Source organism: Biomphalaria glabrata, chromosome 15 (genome assembly GCF_947242115.1).
Source record: "Biomphalaria glabrata chromosome 15, xgBioGlab47.1, whole genome shotgun sequence".
Lineage (NCBI taxonomy): Eukaryota > Metazoa > Mollusca > Gastropoda > Planorbidae > Biomphalaria > Biomphalaria glabrata.
The window spans coordinates 31,903,488-31,925,254 of NC_074725.1; the positions used below are offsets into that span (position 1 = coordinate 31,903,488).

A 21,767-nucleotide genomic window follows, 5' to 3' on the forward strand; every position below is an offset into this window, starting at 1 on the left:
AAAAAATAAAACTTAACCGATTACTCATGCTTTACTGAATTACTAAGATTAATTTTTAGTGGCCTCCGAAAGGGGAAATGTGTGGCCTGTCTGTCCGTCTCTCCGTCTGTCTGTCCGTCCCGTTTAGATCTAGAAAAGATAGTGAAAATCCGACATCATAATATTTTAGACCTTTCAAAATTCTGATCCAACGCCTTACTTTTTTCTTTTCTGAAAGCGAAAAATCTAATTTTTAAATCACTTATGCAAGCAGTTTTTTCATAAAAATACACCACTTGAACACTAAGCATTTTATTAGTTTAACCTTCAATACTACAATATAATTCTTGTAGTAATGCAAGATAAAAAAAATCAACTGTCAAAATGAATCTTGTCCTATATTTCGGATGTGTCTATTTTCAAGTTCTTTTAAAGAAAAATATTGACAGAATAGATCGCCTCGATTTCACTTTGAAAGTGTTACATTTTATGTTTAAAGATGAGATCACTGAACACTATCCGTCTAGTACCCCTTTAATAAGTGCACAACTAATGCATATATAACAAGTGCACATTAATCGAGTGCATATTAAACATAGGCATATGAATAAAAGGCATAGCAAACAAGTGCAAATTAAACAAGTGCACATCAAACAAGTGCACATCAAACAAGTGCACATCAAACAAGTGCACATCAAACAAGTGAACATCAAACAAGTGCACATCAAACAAGTGCACATCAAACAAATGCACATCAAACAAGTGCACATTAAACAAGTGAACATCAAACAAGTGCACATCAAACAAGCGCACATTAAACAAGTGAACATCAAACAAGTGCACATCAAACATGCGCACATTAAACAAGTGAACATCAAACAAGTGCACATCAAATAAGTGCACATCAAACAAGTGCACATTAAACAAGTGCACATCAAACAAGTGAACATCAAGCAAGTGCACATTAAACAAATGAACATCAAACAAGTGCACATCAAACAAGTGCACATCAAACAAGTGCACATCAAACAAGTGCACATCAAACAAGTGCACATTAAACAAGTGCACATTAAACAAGTGAACATTAAACAAGTGCACATCAAACAAGTGCACATCAAACATGTGCACATTAAACAAGTGAACATTAAACAAGTGCACATCAAACAAGCTCACATTAAACAAGTGAACATCAAACAAGTGCACATCAAATAAGTGCACATTAAACAAGTGAACATCAAACAAATGAACATCAAACAAGTACACATTAAGCAAGTGTTCATTAAACAAGTGCGCATCAAACACGTGCACATCAAAGAAGTGCAATTAAACAAGTGCACATTAACAAGTGCTTATAAAAGTGCACTTAAAACTGTTTGCAGCTCAAGTTATTATACGTTCAACATATGTTCATAAGCAAGCGAAATTTAAAAAAAAATAAAAACCAACAAGTGCACATCAAACAAGTGAACATTCTAAAAGTGCACTGAAAAGAAGTACAACTCATATCTCTATTATTACTATGTTTGTTACTATCTGTCTGTAACTGTCTGTTACTATCTTTCGTTAATCGCGGAGCTGGTTACTTAAGAAGTATCTCTACAATCTACATGGTAAACTGTCGGTGTCAGAGTGACAGTCTCTCGTGTGTTAGCGAAACAGAGGGCCTCAAGTGACAGGAATGTGGAGATAGTAACTAGACTTCGTGGTACACTATTAATTTTTAATAAGTGTGGTGACTTCTTCTTCTTCCAGCTTTTTGCTGCTGAGCTGTCAGCTCTTTTGCATACTGTGCCAAGAAAAAAAAAGTGTGCTGTTTTCTTCAGTTGTTCAGCACTGCCGTACAGGGTGTTGGTTATGTTGGGCTGGAGTGGTAGTAGGGTCTGCCAAAGGTGGATTAGGAAGGGGGCATTCAAAACGGATAAGGTTTACGGTTTCATAAGGGTGGGCGCAGTGTCTACAAAAGGGGGGGGTGTCTCTCGTGTGTTAGTGAAACAGAGGGTCTCAAGCGACAGGAACGTGGAGATAGTAACTAGACACTATTAATTTTTAATGAGTATGGTAACAGACTTGCACATAATAAAGAGCAAAACGATTTAATAGTAGAAATTTATCTTTTCAGACCATTCGATCTGTAGCAGGGGTTCTCAACATGTGGGTCACGACCCTCATGGGGGTCGATTGACGATTTGCCAGGGGTCGCCTAAGACCATCGAAAATATGGATTGTTTTTGTCTATTCTCCTATTGCTGTGTGTGTGTGGGTGGGGGGGGGTCACGTCAGAGAGGGGGATTGTAAAAAGGGGTCGCCGAGCTTAAAAGGTTGAGAACCGCTGATTCTATAGGGCAGATGGTGCTAAGGTCATCTGTTTCTGTGGCACACTGTTAAGGAGGGTGTTATGTGGCCAGCACAACGACCAAGCGCCTTTACTTTTTCTCAACTAATGCTAGGTAACAATTAGAGATGGATGGTATCAGGATTCGAACCTTTACTTTATACTTTGGATAGGATACTCTCCTGTGCCAGGTAAGAGTACAGAAGGAACTACTCGAATACGAAACCACTAAAAAAAAAAACTTTGTATTGTGTAATTAATATTCTTAGATAAACTAAGCTTGAAAGAGCTTTAATATATTAATAATAATATTTAAAACAAATAGTTTTATGTTAGTATTTGTATGAAACATGTTTCTCTAAAATGGAAACATTTTATTATGCCTTTGAGATATATAATTAACAAAATGTTTAAAAAGTCTATAAGATCAAATATTTGATATGGAATAGCTGGTCGACCTCCAAAAATTTTAAATACTAGAGCTATCCCCCTTGATTTAAAAATTAATGTGTATCCTACTTTAAAAGTCTGAATATTTAGAATAAGTGATGTAGATGTTTTAAACCATATCCTCTTAGAATGCCCCTTCGTAATCAAACTTAAACAGATCCTACTACCATTTCAGCCAAACATAACCAACAGCCTGTACGGCAGTGCTGAAGACAACAGCACACTATTTTTCCTTGGAACAGTCTGCAAAGGAGCTCACAGCTCAGCAGCAAAAACCTGGATAGATGATGAAGAAGAAGAAGAAGAATGTAGATGTTTAAATTATTTTCGTTACATTATATCCTTATTTGTTTATATTTATAATAAGGATGATTTTCTAAATGAGTTCAATGTATTCTTTATAAAAAAACAGCATATATATATATATATATATATATATATATATATATATATATATATATATATATATATATATATATATATAATAAGGATTGTGTTCGTTGACTAAGATAAGGAATGCAGTATTTTCCCTCAGCTATGACCTACATATTTGCCATATTCATATACATCTATAATGGCAATGTCTTTGATTCCAAAGATTAAGAATGAGTGCAGTGTTTGTTTCACATGACTATGCAGACCCAGTTGCGACCTGCATATTTTGCCGTAAATCGTGCAGGCAAAGCCGTTGTCCGCTTGCGGTCTATTTGGTTGTTGTTTTGTAAAAATCCCAGTCTTCACCAGGGTTTGAACCCCGGTCCCCGGTTCGGAAGCCAAGCGCTTTACCGCTCAGCCACCGCGCCTCTAAGGGATATATAAAGGTAAATATTAAGGATTATAACATTCAAACGAACATCCCAATGGATGGCCGGGGGGTGGGGGGTGGGATTGCGTCAGGAAATGTTTGAATCGGGACTTTCCAGAAGATAAATCACGAGACAATGTCACACGACCAGGAAGTCATCCGTAGTTTCATAGTTCTCACTATGGGAATGAACAAATGGCATACACAATTTATTGCATGTATATGCGTGTTTTAGTTTCACATATTTCAGCTTGTGCATGTTTGTATATTGAACTCAACAATCTTTATTTACTTAATGACGCTAATTTATAAACAAAACCAATTGATACTTTCTTCTTCTTCTTCTTAAACTGTCAGGTAGAGTTGAGCCCTCGGCTCTTGGGACTCTAGACCAGCAAAAGTGAAGAAGATCTCCCTCTCACCGGCCTGAATGAGAACAGTGTACAATGTTTTGTCTGGCGAGTGAGTCAAACTCGCGGCAAGAGGCCGCGTACACTAAGACCCCCGCCATTTTCCTTTTCTATACCAGGCTAACCGTGCGGGACACGCCATTTATTATGTAACGGCCCCTTGAAGAACAGCGCCTGGATTGTGACAAGGTTGTGGGAGCTTTTTTTTTTTACAACTCCGCGCAGTGCAATGAGGATGCTCTCGCTCTCCCCTTAGGCACCCCCAAGGGAGTCTTGTTTTTCTACCCTTTAGCCTAAAATTTTATCAATTAAAAGCAATTATAACCTATCTTTTAAAAGTTTCTTAGCTTTTAAGGATATAAAATTAATTTCAATATATTTTTTTTTAAATTTTCTTTTGGAAATAGAAAGCAGTGGATAATATTTAATACATAGAACTCGCATATGATTTAGAGAGGAAGAGGAAAGTATTCGCATGGCAGCCTGGTCGTGCGGTTTACGCTGAACTGTCGTTCGGATTTATCGATGGTCTCGGGTTCAAACCCTGCCCGCTCCCATCCCCCGTCGTCCTAAGGGAGGTTTGGACTAGGAAGTAAACTATCTTCAACTCTGAAGGAACATCCGAAACATGTAAACCAAACTAACCAACCATGGTCTTAGGTAGGAATCTGACTTATTCATGAAATATCAAAATCTTTACTAAAAAAAATTCGGTGGATGAGGGTTGGATTCAAACTATACATGCAACAATACAATAATGACATAAACCAGTGATGCTCAACCTAAATTGGCCTGAGGGCCATTTTAATTTCCGACACTCGTGCCGCTTGAACGAAAAGGTTCAAAAACGAAATAAAATTGATATGAAACTATTTGATTAGAAACTAGTGGATCCAGAACTACATTAATTAATGAGATATTAATTCGGAAAATGGCTTCATTTCTTTACTTACAATGAGCAACATTGTAGCTACATCTACCACCGACTCATTTTCTGGTTTCTTTTTTAGTGAATATTCCCAGCAATCTTCCACTCAAGGAGTAGTTTAACAATTCGCGACTTATACCATGAATACCGCCATTTTTGTTTCGTAATGCCGATTATATGTTGTTGTTTTTTAAAACAGCCACTTACCTTTTACCTTTACCTATCCCAGGGGTCGGCAACCTTTGGAGTCGGAAGAGCCAAAAATTACAATTTTATAAAATTAGAAGTTTTTAAAGAGCCACAAAGTTTTTTCGTCCCAATCATAAATAGCTCTCACACAATGCTTTTTTTAAAATGAAAAAAAAAACGAATTCATGCATAAGTAATGTTTTTCACAATAAGTTAAATAATATCTATTTAACTATCTATCTATATCTATATCTATATATCTATCTATATATATATATATATATATATATATATAAGATATGCCCTGTCCTGTGGCATTTTACGTCTCGAGAGACGATCTTTTCCCTTTGCAACTTCTTGTGTGACTAAAGAGGCCAATCATATCTTATCTTATATAATACAGACGTTACTTCAAAAAAGAAGATGATTACGTCCTACGCGTCATGCATTTAGTCATGCATATTAACCAATGACTTAAATTCTTCCAAGTCACTGGTTTTCCTGGCTATACAAATTCAGTAATAACTAAAGCAGTTAAACATTTACTTACAACAACAACAAGTACTTCACTAACAAACAATTGAGCAAGAAAATTCAACGGGAGCGTTGGCTTTGTATGGCTTTAGAAAGTTTGGATACATTTGGCACATATGGTAACTTGTTTTCTTAGTTTCAAACACGACTCTAATTTTCCAATTGTTAGTTGGCTTCTTACTTTACTTTTAATTCTATTCATGCAAGAGAACGCCTTCTCGCACGACTATGTCGATCTAAAGATAGTCAGCACTTCAAATGGTAACTTATTCACCTCACTGTAGCGATCTGGGAGATTAGTCCATGCGCCGAATCAACTCGCTGCATTCCTTTTAAAGTTGTCCACTTTTGTGGCGTTACATTTCTGGACCTCTAACACTTCCAACTTGCTTTTCAACTCTGTAAATGTCTCATCCCACAAAGCTTTACTTTTTAAATCGATTAATTACATTTCTCGAGATCCAGTATCAATTCTAAATGTATCAGTGTGGATTTCGTTACTATTTGTGTTGAGATGGTGTACTAGGAATACTAGAATAGTTTTGTTGGTTTTGAACTGCACAAATCTGTCTTTGATTTGTTCTAAATAACTGTGCTGAAGTAATTGGTGTCAAAAGTTGCACTGATTTTATCGAGATACTGCTTTAGACATTCAAAAAGAAGTAATTGACCGCACTGAATATCTTTTGCAAAAAGAATTAATTTTGCTTCAAAATAAACCTATTCTTGTACCAAAACATATGATGGGTTTTCCTTTCCTTGCAGTTTTAGATTCAGCTCATTTAATTTCTCTGTTATATCAATCATAAAGTAAAATGCTTGCAACTATTTGTTGTTCTCTAATTCGGTGTGATAAATGCCTTTTTCATTTAGAAATGTATTTATTTCATTCAAGCACAAAGCAAAACGTTTCACCACCTTACCTTTGGAAAGTCATAGCTTTTGACAAGATGCTATTAATAATCTTTATTACCAAATTCATGACCTCATTCAGTCGGAATCGTTTTGGGCACAAAGCGCTTCTTGGTGCATTATTCAGTGAAAAGTAAGAATTTCTTGGTTTATTTTGCTCGAGGAATCGTTGTTGCCCCTTCAATTTTTCCTGTCATACTTCTGGCTCTATCAGTTGCTATTCGTATGATTTTATTTAAATCGATCTTATTGTCTTCAAGGTATTTTTGCAAGGTATTTTTGCATAGCATTCGCTCTATCGTCCCCTCTTATTTGTCATGAGAGCGGTAGCGATCCTTCTTCTTCTTCTAGCCAGCTTTTTGCCGCTGAGCTGTGAGCTCTTTTGCAGACTGTGCCAAGGAAAAAAAAAGTGTGCTGTTTTCTTCAGTTGTTCAGCACTGCCGTACAGGGTGTTGGTTATGTTGGGCTGGAGTGGTTGTAGGGTCTGCCTAAAGTGGCTTAGGAAGGGGCATTCAAAGAGGATATGACTATAGCATATACCTGACAAATGGGCAACTTGTGCCGTCTTTAAGTCGCAAGACTAATCTATTGTAAGGCAGAATGACGTATGACGCAGTCTTTGACATACTCACCATCTGTAAATGGTTTGCCTTTTTGTGCAATTTCTAGTGGTGCATCAAAGCTAGCCAGAATAGCATTACTTGTAGATTGCTTCTAACTTTGAGAAGATAATTCGCTTCTAACTCATTTACTTAAACAACAGTCACAGTCAAAGTGCGTGGTGAAGACGCCAAATCGTCTTGCGTCAAAGCAAATTAAAACCTACATAGAAACATCCGACGACGGCGTCATTCGAGAGCTTCTGACAGACTGACAATAGTGACGACGCGTGTAAAGGGGGATGGGTGTGGCGAAAAGCGAGTACAAGTGGCTGAGAAATCGAATCGGCGCTTAATACTCATTAAACGATTCAGAACTATTTTTTAAAAGTTTCGATAAAATAAATAATATTTGCGTATGGAAATAAAGAGCCGCAACTTCACATCCAAAGAGCCGCATGTGGCTCGCGAGCCGCAGGTTGCCGACCCCGGACCTATTCCTTAGTCTGTTGGACCGTTGGGGCACCAAGCAAGATTTGTCGACCGTCTTTCTCCATTCCTCCCTTTTTTTGCCTTGTTTAGAACCTCTCTCAATGGCAGGCCCGTCCATTCTTTAATGTTGTCCTCCCATCGCTTTTTCTGTCTGCCTCTTCTTCTTTTACCTGGCACTGTTCCCTGAAGGAAGGTCTTTGCGAGCCCCGTAGATCTTGTAATGTGGCCAAAGGTTTTAAGCTTTCGTCTTTGCACAATAGTTAGCAGGTCGTCATGGGCTCCGATCGCTACAGTAACTCTGTCTCTGATTTCTTGATTTGTGATGCGGTCTTTGAATGTGATGCCTAGGATCCTTCTGTAGCATCTCAATTCCATTGCTAGGATCCTCCTCTCAAGCTCTGCATTCAACGTCCACGACTCGCAAGCATATAAAAATGTGGCCATGACCAGAGAGCGCATCAGTCTGATTTTGGTGCCTAGGGCTAAGCTCTTATCTTTCCATATTATTTTAAGTTTTGAAAGGGCTGCTGTGGACTGTGCTATTCGGACCAATAATTCGGGTTTTATTCCCTCATCTGAAACAGCCACACTTTCTTTATAAAGCAAATATGTTGGTCATGCTTGGCTTATTATCATGTTCCACAAACAAAAAAAGTAAAGATCCGTTCACTTTTCCCGGTAGATTCTACGTTCTGAGATTCTAAAGTAGGTTAGAATTCATTTTTCAAAATTTTCTATTGAAAAAAAAAAGGGGGGGGGAGGGAGGATTTTACTTTGTGCCAACATTTCGGCGGGCCGGATAGAACCACGTCGCCGGCCGAATCTGGCCCGCGGGCCGTATTTTGGGCATCACTGACATAAACCTTATTATAAAAGATATATGTTTCTTAAAATAATAGTCTGAATATCTCGTGCCAAAACGTACCCTGCGCTAAAAAAGGCTAGCGGCAAAGCATCTCGCGCCAAAACGGCTGCGCCGAAACGTCACGCACCGGATGCTGCTAAGGCCATCTGTTTCTGTGGCCCACTGTTAAAGTGGGTGTTATGTGACGAGCACAAAGACCAAGGGCGTTTACGTTTCCCCAAGGCCAGGTTCCCATTAGAGTTGGATTGACTCAGGGGCGGATTTATATCTCGAAATGTAAAATCCCAAGTCTTCTAAAGGATGCTAAATGGTTACTATACACTTAACATAGCAAGATGGTATCTCCTGAGCATAGAGAGATTACAGGAAAATCAAAAGCCCATCGGTCAATTAAATGATTTATCAACGTTTATTGAATATGCTTAGATAAACTAAACTTGAGATAACTTCATAATATTATAATAGTAATTAAAATAAAAAAAAGTTATGTAAGTTTTTTTGTGTAAAATATTGCACCTAGATGGAAATATTTTATTCATATCTAAGGTATAACAGTTAACACAAAATAAAAAATGAACATAAAAATTAAATATTTGATATGGAATAGCTAGCTGGCCGACAACCAGAACTAATGATTTCTATAGTTATGCCCCATGGTTGAAAATTAATAATGTTTGTAATATTTTCTAAGTTTGAAAATTCAGAATAGATAATGTAGATGTTTGGGTCATTGTGATTACATTTTATACATGATTTTTCATTATTATAACAACGGATAATCTCTAAATAAATTCAATGTATTCTTTTTAAAAGAAAACCAACTGCATTATTAAAAAAAATATATATATTAATTTACAACTACAATTACACACACACACACACACACATACATACACATACATACATACATACATACATACATACATACACACATACACACGCACACACATATACATAAAAATAACAATAATAAGGCTTGTCTTCGAGTCAAAAGATTAGTGAGGAATGCAGTATTTTCCGTGGCTGCGCAGCCCCAGCTGTGACCTACATATTTTCCCACATCCAGGGCAAGCATAACCATTTTCCACATGTGGTCGATTTAGATTTTCTTTTTTGTCGTCTGCGTTTGTCCTCGGGCAGCAGATTTTCTTGCACAATGGACAGTAGATAAAAAAAATTGACAGGCAATTTTTATTTGACGGAGGGGGAGGAGTTGTTATGACATGATTGGATTTCAGTATTTGTTTCGGAAATAAGGGGAAAGTGTTACTTAGCGAAAAGTGACCACTACAAACAAGACGCTTTGTGTGTGGAGCAGTAGAAATAAAAAAATAGATATACGGCTTTACTGAAAGACATTGGTCGGATCCTTTCTTAAGTATTAAAGTATTTATTATTGTTTAATACTAGCGTCGACTACTTATATTGATTGTTGTGGCTATTCGCCGGTGTTCATGACTTAGTTGAAGGTTACCTCCTGTTTATTTCATTGATTACATTCGACTCCGCGGAAGAGCCATAACAACTTGTATGTATACATACACACATATACATACATACATACATACATACATACATACACACATATACATACATACATACACACATATACATACAAAGATACATACATACATACACACATATACATACAAAGATACATACATACATACATACACACATATACATACAAAGATACATACATACATACATACATACATACATACATACATATATACATACATACATACATACATACATACATACATACATACATACATACATATATACATACATACATACATACATACATACATACATACATATATACATACATACATACATACATACATACATACATACATACATACATACATATATACATACATACATACATACATACATATATACATATATATATATATATATATATATATATATATATATATATATATATACATACGTTCATACACACACATATACATACATAAATACATGCAGACATACATATATATATATATATATATATACACGCTATTAGAAAGATACGATGTGTTTTAAAAGTATTTTGACAATAGTTTGCCACATTTGGCTTCACATTTTTTCTATTGTTCAAGTCTAGATGTCGATGTTCTATTTGGGATACACTTAACATTATGAAATCTTGTTCAATTTTCCACTATCAAGTTTGCAAATTCATGAGCTCAAAATACTAGGTGGGCGGCTGCTGTTCACAAAACGACTAAAATGATTTTCCTAGAAATTTACAGTTAACGTATATCTTTTCTCCCTCAACTAATGCCAGGTACCCATTAGTGCTGGATGGTATCAGAGGCGTCCTTAAGATCCCGAAATAAAAAAAAAATCAAGTCTTGTAACATTCACTTAATACAGTAGGTACGAAAATCTTCTGTACCAGATAATGTACAAAAGAATTACAGAATATTCTTTTAAATGATGAGGACTTCGCAATGTTACTGTAATATTCTTAGAGAAACTAAGCTTGAAAGAGCTTTAAATATCAATAATAATATTTAAAACAAATAGTTTTATGTTAGTATATGTATCAAAAGTGTTTCTCTAAGATGGAAATATTTTATTACATATGAAAGTAAAATAATTAACAAAATTCCAAAATGCATATAAGATCAAATAGGCCTATTTGATATGGAATATCTGGTCGACGGTCAGAATTTCTAAATTCTAGAGCTATCTCCCCTTGATTTTAAAAACTTAATGTTCATCCTACTTTAAAAGTTGGAAAAATTAAGAATAAATGATGTAGACAGGGGCGGACTGGCTATATGGGCATTCGGGCAAATGCCCGGTGGGCCGGTACCAAATGGGCCGGTCTGGTCGTGACCAGATACTTTTTTTTTCAATTAAGACAACTTGCAAAAAAAGTGACAGCAGCAAGAAAGAGATGTTCAAGTTGTTTTTTGGACAATTAATTTTGTTTAAAATTCAACTAGAGTATCAAAAACTTTTCACTATACTTATTATCATTTGCAAAACGTCAGACCGTAATGTTTTGTTATGTACGAGCGCCATGGACTTCAGCACTGCTTTGATGTCTTCGTGGTTGTGTTTGGCCTGATCATTTTGCTGGTCGGCATGTACAAACGTCTGCTAAGTTCGAAGTCCTTAAAGACGTACATTCTTATACTAATGAACTGGTTTTATGTAGCGCTGTTACATCCGATATTTAATGAAAGGAGATTTATAGTTGAAATAATCAGGGCCGGACTTAAGGGAGGGCAGGCGGGGCTACATCCCCGAGGAAATATATAAATAGGTCGGTATGTCGACGTCTCTGAAACTTGTAATCATCTTTTTATTTTTATTTTTAAAGCTAACACTTTAAAACTTAGGTCGGCTGGCAACGCTGTCGTGAAGTGTGTCCGCTTGTGGCATGCTCGTAATATAGGAATGCAGCTCCGGAATTACGGCAGTACATCTACCTTACCGGCCCTTACCCTCCACAAACTCAAATTTATACACTTCTTAAAACTAAAATTTGCATATTAAATGTTTAAAAAAATGCAAAGTGATACTAAATTTAGCATGTTTTTAGATATAAGTATTTTTATTCCTAAGTGGAATTTCATCAAAGCTTTTGAAAAACTGTAGGGGGCCTCCACAAAAAACCTTCCCCGGGGTCCCCACATACTTAAATCAGGCCCTATAAATAATGGGTCATGGTACATTCTTATAAAATTCGCGTTTTTTGAGAATGTACTAAGACGAAGCAAGAGCTTTTCACATTAAGTTCCCCTCTAAACGTTCTGCTTTCTCTAATATTTAAATGGAATAGGTTGTTTGAGTCAGCCAGGAAAACCAACGACTTATCAGACACCCAGTGACATGACACATGAAATGCCTAGGACGCAATTATCTTCTTTTTTCTTTAAAGTAACATCTGTCATCTAGAAGTAATATCATAACGTAACATTTCATACTATTGTAACCGAGGGCAAACACTCCACGAAAGATAAAGGTGAAGAGATATTTTTTTTACAAGGTATTAGACGATCACAACATAAAAGTCTTATGAGTTCATTTAGCTGCTCTGGCCTGCAGGGTTCACTGTCTCCGCCCCTGCCTTCCACTAACATGCACCGTTCACTGCTGCCGCCTATGTCTTATCATTCCAACAGGGCTCTCTATCTTGCCACTAACACAGGTTACATTACGTGTCTCAGGAACAATAGGATACATACACTAACAGAAATGACCCTTTCCAGTTTCCTCACAAGACTTCTTCCTGACCAGACAAACTACATTGCTTCTGACCCGCTGACCACACTGGCAATGATCCCTTCTACAACTCAGGCGGTTCTAAGCTTCTAACCTATCTCTATCCTGTCTCTCTATCTACTTGACCGGAATCAACAGTCCACCATCTTGTTTCTACCCACTCACTCGTCTTTAACAGTGCCCTGGTGCGCACCATACGCTTCAATGTAGGAGCAGAGATATAACAATATATTCATTTCAAACTTATTAAGACTGCTATTGTACTGTTAATAGTTTTCAGAATACAAAGGCTACATGTATAAATAAAATACAGTATGTAATCCTACGCAAGCATACATGCAGTATTTGACACATTATCAAACTTTATCTACATATATTATACACATATAATATGACATGTCATTTGTGGGCCGGGTTATATGGTAACGCCCGGGCCAATTTTGACACCGAGTCCGCCCCTGGATGTAGATGTTTTAAACCATATCCTCTTTGAATGCCCCTCCCTAATCCATCTTAGACAGACCCTACTACCACTACAGCCCAACATAACCAACACTCTGTACAGCAGTGCCGAAGAGAACAAAACACTATGTTTGTTTAGCATAGTCTGCAGAAAGAGCTAACAGCTCCGCAGTAAAAAGCTGGCTAGAAGAAGAATGTAGATGTTTAGATCATTTTCATTTCATTTTATCCATATTTGTTAATATTTATAACAAGGATGATTTTTTAAATAAATTAAATAATGTATTCTTTAAAAAAAAAAACATCAACAGCATTCTTATGAATATATATAAATAATAAAATATATGTATATAAGGGTTGTCTATGGTGGCGAAGATGAATGAGGATTGCAGTATTTCCAGCGGCTATGCATCCCCTGCGGTGACCTACATATTTTGCCACATCCATATAAATCTATAATGGGAATGTCTTCGATTCGAAAGAGTAAGAATGCGTGCTTTGTTTCACAGGTCTATGCAGACCCAATTGCGACCTGCATATTTTGCCATAATTCATGCAAAGTCGTTGTCCGCTGGCGGTCTATTTAGTTGTTTGTTTGTTTTTTTGTCTTCTGTACCTGTCTTCAATAATGGCTTTTCTTTTGAGTCTTTAATGCAGTGGCATAATATGGGATTTGGGGACACTGGGGGCTTGACCTCTTTACGGGGAAATTTATTTTGACATCCGACATCATGACATGAGATAAAAGCGTAATATTTAATAGAAAAACAAATTCCGGATACTCCATCTCCGGTCACTTTATTCTGGTCATTTCATCCCCGGTCACTTCGTTCCCGTCATTCATCCTCGGTCATTTCATCCTCGGTCACTTCATCCTTGGTCTCTTCATTCCAGCTCACTATTGAATATTTATTTCTTATTTATTGTTTAATTGTGCTGGTAGGACTTTGACTTACTTAAAGCCCTGATTTAATCTAATATATAAGTGGGAAGAGTGGTCTAGAGGACAAGTGCGCTTTAACTTGGCTTGGCTACCTAGAAGGGGGCTCGATGTTCGACACCCGACTCGGGCAGAGTTGTGTTTACTGAGCGCTTAAAGGCAGCACGGAAAACCAACTCCTAGATACCCCCTCCCTTCACTGGTCCACAAATGAGATTGGTCCAAAAGCGCTCTGAGCATGCTATGAGCATGAAAATGGCGCGATAATAATAATAAGTATGATGATTTGGAATTCTTTTTGATAATTTTTGACACGTGCGTTTATAGTGTTTCCCTTTCCACTTTACATTCTTGATGAGAAACCTTATAATATATTTTATAAATCTAAGCGTGTACTTCGCTATAGAACTTCTGTTGAATTTGGGGGATGTAATATATATAATATTCAATTTGCGCATGACTTAATGATCAAAGACTTAAGTGTGGTGGACATCATTTAAGAGTTGAGAACGATTAGAATACTTATGACCATGCCGCTGATAACTCCTGACGACCAACTTTCACTTTGTTTTATTTTTAAATCGCTCTTTCTTGAAAACGGGCGCGTCATTGTTAGCCGTGAAATTAGTTTTTAGTTTTTTCTAATAAAGGCGGAGTTCAGCTACCCTCAAAGCTTCACAAAAATCTTTGCCTCTTCTGGTTTTGGAGATTGCTGACCACTGGCCGGTACATACACATACGCAGCTAGCTAGGAATTCGCCATTAATTTGGGGCCCGGGGGGCTTGACCTCTTTGTGGCCAGCTGCCTTTTGCGTAATATTTAAGATTTTATGTAAAAAAAACACTCACTAGCCCTCCCCCCCCCCTCAAGTAGGGGCGATGGGGGAATTTTCAAATTTTGACGTCACTTCCGTTCACCGCATTGCTTCCCCACTTCACGTAACAAATACTAATAAATGTTACATTTTCTGCTGCCCTTGTTTACAAACAGCAATACAATTTAACAGGAGAACATGAAATCCTGGAACTGTCATGGGCGTTCCCTTTTTCAGACTTTTCTTCGATCAATAGGGCTGATGGCGCTAGGGTCATCTGTTTCTGGGTGATGTGAGGCCAGCACAACGGCTAAGCGCCTTTCCTTCCCCCCTCCCCCCCCCCTCCCAATTATTGTCGGGTTTGGTGAACTATTAATATTACACGATTAAAAATCCCAGTCTTTAATGGATGCGAATCTTTAATATATACTTAAGATTGGAAGTTAAAGAGATAATACGAAGTATTGACTATTTCTTTATTATAGCTTTTATATAACGCTACTTTCATGCTTATAGCATGCTCAGAGCGCTTTGGTCCAATCTCATTTGTGGAGGGGGTGGGGAGGGGGTATTTAGGAGTTTAGCTGCCTTTAGGCGCTCAGTAAACACAACATCGAGCCCACTTCTAGGTAGCCAAGACAAGCCAAGTTCAAGCGCACTTAGCCTCTCGAACCAAAGATTTCTCAATGTTTATTTAATAATCTTAGATAAACTAAGCTAATATTAATTATAGTTATTGAAATGAAAAAAAAATATGTGATTTTTTTGTGTGAAAGATATTGCTTTAAATATTGCATGGGCATTCCCTTTTCAGACTTTTCTTCGATCAATAGGGCAGATGGTGCTAGGGTCATCTGTTTCTGGGTGATGTGAGGCCAGCACAACGACCAAGAGCCTTTCCTTTCCCCCCAAATTATTGTCGGGCTTGGTGAACTATTAATATTACAAGATTAAAAAATCCCAGTCTTTAATGGATGCGAATCTTTAATATATACTTAAGATGGGAAGCTAGAGAGATAATACGAAGTATTGACTATTTTTTTTATTATAGCTTTTATAGAGCGCTACTTTCATGCTTTTAGCATGCTCAGAGCGCTTTGGTCCAATCTCATTTGTGGAGGGGGGGAGGGGGTATTTAGGAGTTGGTTTTCAGAGCTGCCTTTAGGCGCTCAGTAAACGCAACTCTGCCCGAGTCGGGTGTCGAACCTCGAGTCCCCTTCTAGGTAGCCAAGACAAGCCAAGTTCAAGCGCACTTAGCCTCTCGACCACGCTTGCCACAATAATTTGTTACCGAACCAAAGATTTCTCAATGTTTATTTAATAATCATAGATAAACTAAGCTAATATTAATAATAGTTATTAAAATGAAAAAAAATATGTGATTTTTTTGTGTGTAAGATATTGCTTTAAAATGGAAATTATTAATAAAGCATGGGAACATTATAATTAACAAAATGAACCCTAAATCTACAGCATCACCTAGAACATCAATCTACAGCACCACCTTAAATATCAATCTACAGCAACACATAGAACATCAATCTATAGCACCACCTTAAATATCAATCTATAGCGCCACCTAGAACATCAATCTACAGCGCCACCTAGAACATCAATCTACAGCACCACCTAGAACATCAATCTACAGCACCACCTAGAACATCAATCTACAGCGCCACCTAGAACATCAATCTACAGCACCACCTAGACCATCAATCTACAGCACCACCTAGAACATCAATCTATAGCGCCACCTAGAACATCAATCTACAGCGCCACCTAGAACATCAATCTACAGCGCCACCTAGAACATCAATCTACAGCGCCACCTAGAACATCAATCTACAGCGCCACCTAGAACATCAATCTACAGCACCACCTAGAACATCAATCTACAGCGCCACCTAGAACATCAATCTACAGCGCCACCTAGAACATCAATCTACAGCACCACCTAGAACATCAATCTACAGCACCACCTAGAACATCAATGGTTTTGAACGCCTGTCATAAAGTACTTTCGAAATCAAAATATTACGGCATCAAATAATCACTAAAAAGAAACAAAATAAAGATGTCAATAATTTGTCGACTTTTGTGATACATTGTTTTCATAGTATTCTTTAAATAATGACAAATGGACATATGTCATGACAAGTCGCCCAAACACAATCTAGGAAGCCTCGAAGATGAATTATTTATGATGTTTTGATCTTTGAAGCCCTAAAGTTGTCAGATATTTTAAGTACACTAATAACAAATCGGCCTTTTTAATCACACAAGAAGTTTGCAAAGGGAAAAGATCGTCTCCTGAGACGTAAAATGCCACAGACACTTAAAACAAATGTTTCGTAAGGGAAAAAGAAAAGTGTAACCTAGGCCTATATATTGAAGGAACAAAGCAAAAGTCATTAAAAGAAAACATACAAAAGAATTCAAAATAAATGCGTTTAACTCTTTGAATTGTACAACAAATGAAGAAGGTCAACCTTAACTTTAAGTTAAATAAATAGCCAAAGTAACGCCACATATGCCCTTTCAGATCACGCGGTCTCTGCGGCAGATGATGAAAACTGTTTCAGTGGCATTTAAAAGGCTGTCATGTAAACATTCACAAAGATACCCCCTTTCGTCCCCTCTCCCAACTGCTCCAGGGTCATATCGCATTGAGAAAGCTAAAAGCTTAACAAAAACAGTTTTATGAAAATATTTTTAATCGAAAGATTTACTATTTCTTGTAGTTATACACTACAATTGTAATTACATGACTGTTCCAAACTAATTGATGTTTTACACTTAATATAAGCTTTTTTTTTTTTCAGTTGTACTATCAAAATGTATCCCACCAACATGGCTGAAAAACGAAAAAGTGCCTGTAGGCGGTTAGGGTCTACACTATATGGATAAAATATGTTACCTCCTTTAGTAGAATATGGGAGGCTGTGGCTGAGTAGCTAAGCGCCTAACTTAACACTTTGTGTCAGGATTTTGTGATTTTACCATCACAAAAGCGATACGAAGACACCGATAGCAAAGACAAACAGACACAAACACTCTTTTGTTTCCCCTGGCAATCAAATCATTACATAAGAACAATCTGGTACAAACTTTGTCACATGTAAATTATGAGTGAGTCTGGGTGTGAATGTACACTTTGGTTTCTTATAAATGTTTTTTGTTTGGTGTAACGCACAAATTGTAAGACAAATTTCCTTATGGACAATCAATAAAGATTATTATTATTATTATGGTCCCGGTATCGACTGGAATTTGGAATTTTGGGATTGTTAGGGCGCCCTTGAGTCCAACATACTCTAATTGACTTTAGTTGGGGCAAGTAAAGGCGGTTGGTCGTTGTGCTGGCCACATGACACCCTGCTCGCTAATTCTAAAGGCCTGAAAGGGGAACTTTATTAGTATTTAAATGCGACTAGTGTATGAAAAACAAAAAGTGACTTTATGCTCTACTATCAAAAAATGATTAATACCTAACCCAAACCTAGGCGCGGTGACTGATAGGTTAAGCGGTTTGCCTCTGGTTTGAAACCTGGTGAAGACTAGGATTTTTCAATTTGGGATCTTTATTGCGACTTTGAGTCAACCCAACTCTAGTCAGACATTAATTGTAAAAAAGTAAAGTCGGCTGGTCGTTGTGGTAGCGAAATGACACCCTCGTTAACCGTGGGACACAGAAACAGATGACATTGAAGGAGGAAATTTACTTTACTTTTACTAATCGGGGGTCACACTTAACAACGGACTTTCTGGTCCCCAACCCCGTTGTTAAGCGGAACTCACCCTCTTTGCAGTGTGGTCGATTTAAAAACTCTAAATATAGGATTATTTATAGGCGTCCTCTCAATTCACTTGTATGTAAAACTTTCATTGTAAAACTGAACTATTCTGTAATATATATTAAGTATGTCTTACTTCGGTCTTCTTTCAGGAAGACCGGAAACAGAAGGGCGGGAAACAGTCGGGAACATTGTGAAAATAGTCCAAAGGGAAATAACTTATGACCAGGGAAACTTTCCTGCAGGATAACTAGTTGTTTGAACTGTTCATTTAGAGACTATATTATACACATGTTTTAAAAAAGTATACAGTTTCAATTAGACCTATCTGTTCAAAACTGTTTAAGATGAGTTTGTCATTTTAGCTCTCGTGTTTATGTTTGTAATGTTATCACAGCGCCTTGAGCCTACATTTTGTTTGTTAACAAGTAAAGTAGAACGTAAAGTTCCCATTTTAGACCTTGTGGTCTATACAACAGATAATGTAATTGCCTTCTATTTCTGTGGCCTACGGTTAACGTGTGTGTAGTGTGTCCAGCGGAGGCGCGGTGGCTGAGCGGTAAAGCGCTTGGCTTCAGAACCGAGGGTTCCTGGATCGAATCCTGGTTAAGGCTGGGATTTTTATTTATGGATCCTTGGGCGCCTCTGAGTCCACACAGCTGTAATGGGTACCTGACATTAGTTGGGGAAAAGTAAAGGCGGTTGGTCGTTGTGCTGGCCACATGACACCCTCGTTAACCGTAGGCCACAGAAACAGATGACCTTTACATCATCTGCCCTATAGACCACAAGGTCTGAAATGGGAACTTTACTTTTTTAGTGTGTCTAGCACAACGAACAGCCGCCTTTACTTTCCCCAACTAAAGCCAGGTACCCATTAGAGCTGAGTAGACTCAGAGGTGTTACGATTATTATTATTATTATTATTATGCTAGAAACGAACGAGTATTCATTCTCTGTTGCTTCTTCTTCTTCTTACTTTTAAAGCTGCTATGAATCAAGTAACAATGCCTTCTTCATGAAGTTCATACCTTTTTTGTAAGAGAGATTACTTAGCTCTTAATAACTAATGAATGCTAGATTTAAAACAAGATAATATTACAAAGGTACTTATAAAAAAAGCGAATAGAAAAATCAATTAGTTTGGATCAGCAGTGTACTTAAATTTGGTTTAGATAAACATTAATTATTATTTTTTTTTTGGGGGGGGGGGAAATTTTAGCTTTATCATCATAGGAATCCTTGGGCCTTAGGCCTCTTTTCCTTGCCTCCTTTTTGGGCTTTATATGCCTCTTTTATGGGCCCTCATGCCTCTTTTGTGGCCTCTTTTTTTTTATTTGTAAGTTCTCATAATTCACAAGTATTAAATCATAAACAATTGAAAAGTGATTAACCTAAAAATATAATAATAGTAAAAAATAATATTTAATAGCAAAGACATACTACCTATCTCTTGAAACCACCAGAGACAGAAAAATGATACAAGGATCCTCTACCCCAAAACAATCAACACAATATCAAATATCCCTGACCCCCAACGCCCCATTTCTGGAATACTGCCCGAGTGTCATTTGCCTGGGGGTTGAGATTATATAGTGCTATCGCCATTGAATATGTATAAGTGTTTATTTCATACATGTATATTATGTATAACTATTTATGGGAAACGTGGTCGAGAGGCCAAGTGCGCTTGACTCGGGCAGAGTTGTGTTTACTGAACGCCTAAAGGCAGCACGGAAAACCAACTCCTAGATACCCCCTCCCCCCCTCCCCCCCATTACTGGTTCACAAATGAGATTGGAGAGTATGCTATAAGCATGAAAGTAGCGATATATAAAAGCTATAATAAACAAACAACAACAAAAAACTATTAAATGGTGATAATTAAAATTAGATGTCCATAATGGTTGATGGTTAAAGTACTTTTGTTCATCATATGTAGGTTATTATATACAAAATTTAAAAAATCCATTACATATTTCTCTGTCGTTTATATTGATCGAATTATTTTTTAATAACACGTCCAAAAGGATACAAATGAGCTGTCAAAATGTGTGTGATTGCTTCCCTTTGTTCATAAATCTTCTACGACTTGTGCGCTTTGACTAAAGCAGCGGTTCTCAACCTTTTAAGATCGGAGACCCCTTTTTACAATTCCCCACTCAGCCGCGGCCCCCTACCCCACCCCACCCTCACACACATACAGCAAAAGAAGAATAGACAAAAAACAATCCAAATTTTTGATGGTCTTAGGCGACCCCTGGCAAATCGTCAATCGACCCACAGGTTGAGAACCCCTGGACTAAAGACTGAAAATTTTTAAAAACAAAAAAAGGTCAGTTTTCGGTTATCTACAATCTAGAAGCAGGAAGAAGACGAGGCAGTTACTATATAGTTTAACTATTTCAAGGAAGTCAGTTAAAAAAAAAAAAGAAAGGACATATTCTATAGAAATCGACAAGATTGTTTCAAATAGTGATAATTTTACATTTCGTTTCATGCTATCATGTCGGTAGGCCCACTGGTGATGACGTCGTCACGACCCGTTCCGTTACTTATCACCACCGCGACCCTGAACAGGTTGGCTATACCGAAACCACCACATTGACCATCACCAGCGGGTCTAAGCTGGCCAGTGCTCTCTCTTTGCATGCTGGGTAACACGTTTGCTGTTTTTTCTTCTTGACGCGGAGACCGCGTGTTTACTGTGTAGCGGTGTGACGTCATTCGAAACCTGACCTTCAACGCAAAGGTTAATGTATTCATGGCGGTATTAGAATCTTAAAGATTAATACCTCTTCATACAGAACTTAATATTGGATCTTTGATATGTATTGTGTAATAATGGGAATAAAAAGTTTTTTTTTTTTTTCACTTGGCAATGGACCTCATTCACCAATCGTAAACAAACATTTAGTCACGTGATCATATTGATCTTCTTCTTCTTCTAGCCAGCTTTACTGCTGCTGAGCTTCGAGCTCTTTTGCAGACTGTGCCAAGGAAAACT

At 37.4% G+C, this 21,767-nt stretch overlaps 1 protein-coding gene across 1 annotated transcript in view; it reads left to right on the top strand.

Moving 5' to 3' along the window:
* Positions 1-951: 951 nt before the first annotated feature.
* Positions 952-21,767, top strand: part of LOC129923070 (uncharacterized) — a 31,154-nt gene continuing 10,338 nt past the window's right edge. The window contains exons 1-2 of the mRNA XM_056012031.1: positions 952-1,161; positions 2,937-3,069. Coding sequence (XP_055868006.1) covers positions 952-1,161; positions 2,937-3,069 — 343 coding nt within the window. The remainder of the gene's footprint in view (positions 1,162-2,936; positions 3,070-21,767) is intronic.